General features: G+C 45.1%; 1 protein-coding gene across 6 annotated transcripts in view; it reads left to right on the forward strand.

Annotated features, from left to right (window-relative positions):
* Positions 1–8009, forward strand: part of LOC148517169 (beta-1,3-galactosyltransferase 2-like) — an 84780-nt gene extending 76771 nt beyond the window's left edge. For all 6 annotated transcript variants that reach the window (XM_088479132.1, XM_088479135.1, XM_088479133.1 and 3 more), the window contains 2 exons: positions 3764–3870; positions 6278–8009. In XM_088479132.1, coding sequence (XP_088335258.1) covers positions 3867–3870; positions 6278–7281 — 1008 coding nt within the window. In that variant the 5' untranslated portion in view covers positions 3764–3866 and the 3' untranslated portion in view covers positions 7282–8009. The remainder of the gene's footprint in view (positions 1–3763; positions 3871–6277) is intronic.
* Positions 8010–8283: the final 274 nt, after the last annotated feature.

Raw genomic sequence — 8283 nt, forward strand, 5'->3', positions numbered from 1 at the left:
AGGGGTTAAGCACTTGGAGGAGTGTTAGGGTTAGGCAGTAGGAGGAGGGTTAGGCTAGGATTAGGTCTAGGCACTTGGGGGAGTGTTAGGGTTAGGTAGTAGGGGGAGGGGTTAGGGTTAGGCACTTGGGGGAGTGTTAGGGTTAGGCAGTAGGGGGAGGGGTTAGGGTTAGGCACTTGGGGGAGTGTTAGGGTTAGGCAGTAGGGGGAGGGGTTAGGTTTAGGCACTTGGGGGAGTGTTAGGGTTATTTCACACACAACAGTTTTATCCATCTGGCAAAAAAATGGATGTTTTTTACCGTTGTTTACCTTTTAGTGGAAGTTATAAATACATTTGGGCTTCCACACTGCACAAACACGGCATGGTCGCCGTGATAACCACTGATGGCTGCCGTCCACGGTTTCAGTGTTAAAGATTGAATGGAGATACAAACACACGGCAAGAACCTTACATAATACGTCTCAAAACTGTGTGTGTGTGTGTAAACCAGTCCGATCCACAGGAAGAAAACCTGTCGTTTTTTTTCTGTGCAGACAAAAATGTTATATGTGAAATAGCCCTTAGGATTCGGCACCGGGGGGAGAGTTAGGCTGCGGAAGGGGACAGTTAGGCACTTGGGGGAGTATTAGGGTTAGGCACTAGGGGGAGTATTAGGGTTAGGTACTAGGGGGAGTATTAGGGTTAGGCACCAGTGGGAGAGTAAGGCTGCAGAAGGGGACGGTTAGGCACTTGGGGGAGGGTTAGGGTTAGGCACCAGGGGGAGAGTTAGGCTGCTGAAGGGGACGTTTAGGCACTTGGGGAAGGGTTAGGCACCAGGGGGAGAGTAAGGCTGCGGAAGGGGACGGTTAAGCACTGGGGGAGTATTAGGGTTAGGCACTAGGGGGAGGGTTAGGGTGAAGATTAGGCTTAAATTACAAAAAAATGTTGACCATATGTGTGCTGACCCATTGTACCTGTCAACCATCTGCATTGTCGACCATATGTGTGTCAACTATTTGTACCTGTGGACCTGTTATATGTCTACCATCTGTTGTTGATCTATTGAGTGTCTATCTAGACCAGTAGGCTCCATCGTTAATTGAGGTGTGAGCTACTTCAGAAAAATGAAACCTCCCGAAGGGCTACTAAAATTGCAGAAAAAAAAAAATGGCTAATAATAATAACTGAATAATTGAAGGTCATTTTAATGAAAATGAAAAAAAAAATGTTTCATAGAAAATAACAATGCATTTAATTACTGCAGTGATATTGTTGTAGTTTGTAAATAAAATGTAAGCACAGGCACATTTCACTATTAATTATCGACTCCAAGGAGGTACGTGCAGTAGAGGAGCAAAAGATATAGGCAGGGCTGCTGGCAGGAGTCACTCGCTCGGCCGTAGCGTATGCGCCGTGGGTGGAACTACGGGGAAGCACGTCAGGTGATTGCTGTAGAGGCTGCGGCAATCACCTGACATGCTTCCCTGTGGCTCCACCCGGGGGGCGTCAATGCCACGGGGGAGCACACATCAGAGGTCACTTCCTCTTAGTTGACTCAGCAGTACTGCAGCTAGGTGAGCTACCAAAATTAAGACCGCGAGCTACAGGTTGGAGACCACTGATCTAGACACTATCGATCTTCTATACCACACCCATGCCAGGGTTCAGCTGAGTGAATGGGCAAAACCAGCAATAAACTTAGACAAAGGTTTTGTTAAACATGCTCCACTGTTTATAAATTGGTCCTGTTCTCACTATATTATATACAATACAGGGCAGCTTATCCCTTACTTCACATATGGGCTCAGAGTGAAGGCTGGTGCGGTGACATCAGTATCTCCTGGATTATATTATTGATGTAGTATTTTAGGAACAATGAGTAAACCTTTTATAAAAATGACAAACTGTTTTTTTATTTTCAGGGGTGGGGGAGGGGTGTGTGCACTGTATCCGGGTGTGCTTGTAGAGAGACTTATTTTCTAATGGTCTTGTGTTCTCAGAATAACTGAGCTAGCATAATATACCCTGACTGTGTTTGTTACTGGCAGCTGTCCTATTCCCACAGCGAAATGCAGAGAGCAGATAAGAAGTTGTCTTATCAGTCTTGTAGAAAATAACATCTGTCTCTGATAGTCATGATGTGAAAGTTTCATTTTTAGCCATATAGATGGGTAACACACGCTGCCATTCCTTGCTATATGCACATACAATGTGATATATAGTCATTCTTGCCAGCTTTCCCTGATTGTCAGGGAGACTCCCTGACATAGTAGCAATCTCCCTGACTCCCTGAAGAGTCCAGCAATCTCCCTGATTGCACCTTACCCCCATTATGAAGCTGTTCTATATATAAAAAAAACAGAGATATATACATTCAAATGGGATCATTAGTATAATTTCCCTGCATTGGTTATAAGGCACAATGATCCATATGGCTACATAAATTTTCTGATAAGTATCAGTGTGTTTTCATCACCAAATAGATCTTACTAACTGCTTTGGGGCTCATTTACATTTGGATGTAAGGCAATTTTATGGCACGTCCCTCAGTGGGATGTAGTCAGGAAGCAGAGTGTGGAAATGCCGACCGCTGGCTTCCCGACAGTGAAATCCCGGCATGGGACTAATGATAGGCGTCTAAATACCAACGCCTATCCCTAGCCCCACGCCGAAATCCCAATGCCCGGCATACCGAACGTAGGTAAGCTCGGCCGGGCACATAGCCGCGGTGGGGGGGGGGGGGGAGGGTTAGGCTTAGGGATTCCCGGTGGGACTTAGGGTTAGGCATTCCCCCTGGGAGGGTTAGGTTAGGGGAAGGGGGGGTTATGATCAGGCACCACCGGGGGGGGGGGGGTCGGGGTTTGACATTAGGGGGGAGGGTAGGGTTAGGCTCCCTTAAGGGAGGGTTGGAGGGGGAGATGGGACAGTTAGGGTAGTGACTCACCTCAGTCGGGATCTTCATCTGCAGGCCTTCCGGCGTCGGGATTTCATCCACCGGGCTGAGGTCCGGCGGTCATACATACCGATTCCCCCTCAGATGTAGCAGTACACGCCCACTTTACCACGTGCTCATAGGTGCTGCTTTCACAATCTCTATAGGTACATACACACACAACGATTTTTTGAGCGATTATCGTTAAACGATATCGTTTAACGATAATCGTTTGAGAAAATCGTTCACTTTCTGAGTGAAACGATGAACGATTATTGTTCATGCGTGTTCACGTTTGTAGTTTGTAGCTCAGTCAGACTTGTCAACTCAACGGTTTTCAATGTTAATATGCAAAAATCGTTTGTAGTTCATAAAAATCGTTCATTACATTTAGTAAATGAACAACTTTAGTAAACGATTTTAGTTAATTTTTTCAAGGGAAAAAATCGTTTACTAAAATCGTTCATTAACTAAATCGTTGTGTGTGTATGCAGCTTTTGAAATACTTTTTCAAAAGTAGGCAAGTATGTACATAGGGCACTCTTGGAGGAATAGCACATAGTTTAAGCTATTGGACAGAAGATATTGAGCCACTTGCTAGAACATCCCTGTTACCACCGTACCCAGACAACTAGCACGCTGGTCACACAACACAAGGTGTGAATTTCAGTCTTCTATTCCAAAGCAACAGTTGGTGTCTCACTGACAGAACAGATGGCATGCATGAACCAAAGGATCAGCAACGTGTCTCTGTCTGGTACTACTCTTCTTTACAAAGCCTTGTACACTCTTACAATTTTTCATTTGTTAAGTGATCCTTAAATTGAAACTAAAAATATTTTTATTTTCCAGTGCTTCTATATGAACCAAGATGGCCACTCAGCCTTTCTTCAGTGGTTGGTAAGGGACCAGCTCCAGAGCTTCGCTATTCTGGTAGCAGCTGTATCGGAGAATAATGGGTAAGTTCAAGGAGAGCTGGAGTCTCCTTCAAACATGTCTTTACATTCCCTTCAGCAAGCCAAGCCATGGGGTCCCTCCCCAAGACCCCCACAGTCTGTCTAAATTCTCACACTCTGGCTAGTTTTCACGCTCGTTCCATTTTATTTGCCCACTTCCAATTCTGGAATATGGCTAAACATGTCCAAAACAGCCGATCATGTCCTCCTCCCACAGTACCGCATCTCCCTCTCCTCCCACAGTACCGCATCTCCCTCTCCTCCCACAGTACCGCATCTCCCTCTCCTCCCACAGTACCGCATCTCCCTCTCCTCCCACAGTACCGCATCTCCCTCTCCACCCACAGTACCGCATCTCCCTCTCCTCCCACAGTACCGCATCTCCCTCTCCACCCACAGTACCGCATCTCCCTCTCCTCCCACAGTACCGCATCTCCCTCTCCTCCCACAGTACCGCATCTCCCTCTCCACCCACAGTACCGCATCTCCCTCTCCTCCCACAGTACCGCATCTCCCTCTCCTCCCACAGTACCGCATCTCCCTCTCCTCCCACAGTACCGCATCTCCCTCTCCTCCCACAGTACCGCATCTCCCTCTCCACCGGCGCCATAAGCTGTCCTACATCATCTGCTTTGGTTTCATTTTTGACTCCAGCCTCTATTCCTTAGATTCTGTCTCTCCCAAAAATGCAAGCAAACTCTTGTCCACACTCTCATCTCCCTCCTCAAATACTGTAAGATCTTCCTATCTTGTATTTCCACCATCACCCATCTATTTGCAGGTCCTTATACTGCTCCCCATCTACTACATCAGTGGTTCTCAAACTCGGTCCTCAGGACCATACTGACCTATTTTAAAGGTTATTATTTCACATGTGATTCTGTGAGGAGACATGGAAAACATGCACTGTTTGGGGTCCTGAGGACGGAGTTTGAGAACCTGTGTACTACATCATCCTTAATACCCACCTTTCCCACTTACAGTACATATGAAATCTCTCAACAATCCCTCACACCACCTGAAATCTCCTCTGAGCTGACCCTTCAATTCTCTCCTGTGCCACTACCCACATATGGTATTCCCTACCACACCTCATCATACTCTCTTCCAGCATTCAGAGCAAAATGTTGTATGAAAGCCCTAACTATCTTTGCCACTCACACTGGTACATACACCAGCCACACTAGCTTTTTTTCTCAGCTGTCCCTCTTCAACTGAATTGAATAGCTCTATCATGAGCCGGGCCCTCACTACCCTTTGTTTTCTTTTTTAGCATTTACTTTTTCTAAAAAAGATACATGTTTGTCCCTCCTTCTATGTATGCTCTGTCCCATCTGTCCTGCGCTGCAGAGTCCTGGGGGGGGGGGGGGGGGGGGGCTGAACAAATCAAAGACCATGATGGGCAACTGAGCGGATCTTGGATGTTAGACATCTGTTCATGACCCAAGCTATTTACTAAGCAGTGTTAGGAGAAGTGAAAAGTGATAAGTTACACACAGGCTGTGTTTGAAAAATGACAGTTGGGAGCGGATTGGCTGGCACCTTATCACTAACTTACCACTTTTCACTCTGTCTCCTAACACTGCTTAGTAAATAGACCCCCAAATGTTGTCCTGTTGGCGGGTGTACCATGGTGGTGGGTGAATGTTTAGCGGATACGGAGGGCATGGAGTAGAGTTGGACATGTATTGGACATCATTCCGTAATTAAAAAAAATATCCTTAGGCTTGCGCATGGCGAGAGTAGCATATGCGGACAGTTTGCATCCAGCTTACGTCGCATACATAAACATTTGTCTTTGCTCAACACTAGATTTCAGTATAACCTAAACCCATTATAATATAACTGTAGGTACAGCTCTCCAGAACCCGTACATAGGTACACGCAAAGGAGAGGAATTTGCAAACAGCCAATCAGGGGCCACTTGGTAGTCTCTGCAACTGTTATCGGTGTGTATTTTCCTCAGCACTTCTGCACTCACAAATGATAGAGATGTGTATACACCTATACAAGCTAGGTCAGTCTGAATTGTTTACCGACTGTACTATATTGGACGCCCTTTACCAGTACTGCCTCTTTAGTTACAAGCGGCCCCACATGTCTGATTCATGCATCCTACATATGCGTATAGTTAGATTTCTGGATTTGAGTAGAGTCTTTGTGTATTTTACGCCACGCAAAGTGGTGCAAGTTAAACTCGGCAGCTGCCCCTGATTGTCTGTCTGGTTACACTCTGCAGCAACCCCTGATTGTCTACATGGTTATCTGACCTTGTTTAAACAGAATTACTCAGAGACCAGAGCTATATATGCATACCACATTGTCTCCCCAAAAATATGGTCCCCCATTGAACCACATATGCTTAAGAATGGGTTGTTGGGCAACCAGTAACAAGTCTTATTCTTTGCAGGAACACCCTCAGAGAAAAATCCATCTGCTGCTCATCTATGTTGCATTCACTGGAAAAAGATATCAAAAACTATCATCTTTATTGTCTTTGTTATGCTGGTTTCTTACATGTATCACAGTAAGATTAAGATACCCGAAATTATGGTTCCATCCCCCAGTACCACTCAGGTTCCCAAGAAGCAGGCTACAGCCATGTTTCCCTATCTCATAGAAGAGAAAGAAAAATGTACAAGTGGTCCGCCATTTTTGCTACTGCTCATTCCTTCAAGACCTGAAGAAATCCAGGCCAGAAATGTCTTGAGGAAGACTTGGGCCAATGAGACCTTGATGGAGGATGTCCATATCACACGGCTTTTTCTCCTGGGGAGGCCAACTAACAATGAAAATGGAACTCAAGAGAATGTGATACAGGAGAGCTCCATGTTCCATGATATCATCCAGCAAGACTTTATGGACTCCTACAATAATCTTACACTCAAGACTTTGATGGGTATGGAGTGGATCGGCCGCTTATGTCCAGGTGTCAGTTACGTTATGAAGATTGACACGGACATGTTCTTCAACCCTTGGTTTCTTGTAGAGAAAATCTTGCAGCCAAAGAGTCCACCCAAGGTGAATTTTTTTACAGGACTAATGGTGAACGGAGCTCCACCATACAGAAATAAAGACAACAAGTGGTATGTGCCATTTGAGATTTACTCCAAAAATGCCTACCCACCCTACTGCTCTGGCACTGGTTACCTCTTCTCTGGAGACCTGGCAGAAAAGATTTACGCACAAGCGAAGGGCATAAGCCTATTCCCTTTTGAAGATGTTTTTGTGGGAATGTGCTTGGAAAGAATAGGGATTCAAATTTACAAGCCAGAAGGAAACTGGTTTATAGGTGAAAAGATGGAGTACAGCAGGTGCCAGTTTACGAAGCTCATCACAGTCCACCGCTTTACACCCGATGAGCTGCTAAAGCTCTGGCCGGATTTTACTGAGGCTGTGAAAACCTGTAGCTAGCAGAACGCCAGTTTCACTTCAATGTGACTAATTTTTTATGGTAATGTGCCCAAAACTTTAACAGATGGATATTATTTTAGTAGAAATAGCAGGATGATTTTATGCTACTTCGAGCCACGGATATTAGGATCTTTACAGAAGGTTCTTGGCATGTATTGCTCAGTAATGTTCATCTGGTCTCACCCATCATATCTAAACAATAAGGCACCAAAAGTGTACATGCCCACTTGCACCTCTCTTCCGTGTATAAACACCTTCCCATATAAGGACATATGTTGGGCTGCACCACCACACGAAGCAAAATTTATGCACAAAACTATCTCTGTATCCAGTGCCCTCTTTTTGCTGCAAAGGCCGTTGTACTGTAGTTACTTGTTTGCTGCTTAGGCAACTCTTGTGGTCCACTTATCAGGAAGGCTCAGGATGAGCCCATATTCACCAGAAACCCATGATACAAAACTCGTGAACGGGGTACTGACAAAATGTTGAAGAGATACTTTCAGCAGTGTCATAATCTTCCCTGTGCCCTCCAAGCGAAATGGTGTAAATTACATTAAATGTTGAAGTTTTTTGTGTGACGTGATTTTGTTATCTTCGGTGAGTGAGTTCTACCATGGAACGCTTACAAAAAATCATCCATCTGACTAATGAGACCTGTATCTTCAGCACTTTACAATATCTGTCCGTCTGAGCTTGAGATGCCTCTTTTCTTTGGTAAACCACATGCACAAAACAGTAGTCTATCAATATTTTAACGATTTGCACAACTGCAATATGCATGTATTTTGTTATAAATCAATACCCTGGTAAAATAGAAGAAAATTGTAGGTGTGAAGTTCTGTTAAAGGGAGATAGGACCTGATTCAGACCTGCTCGCTAGCAAGCGATCGCTCGTTGCTGGCGATGTTAGCAAATATGCGTATGCATATACTTCGCAGTGCGCTTGCGCAGACTAGATCGAGCGATCAGGAAGCGCACGCACACCCTGCAAAGACAGCCCAG

The sequence above is a fragment of the Taudactylus pleione genome, unplaced genomic scaffold, assembly GCF_031769625.1.
Source record: "Taudactylus pleione unplaced genomic scaffold, aTauple2 ptg000226l, whole genome shotgun sequence".
NCBI lineage: Eukaryota > Metazoa > Chordata > Amphibia > Anura > Myobatrachidae > Taudactylus > Taudactylus pleione.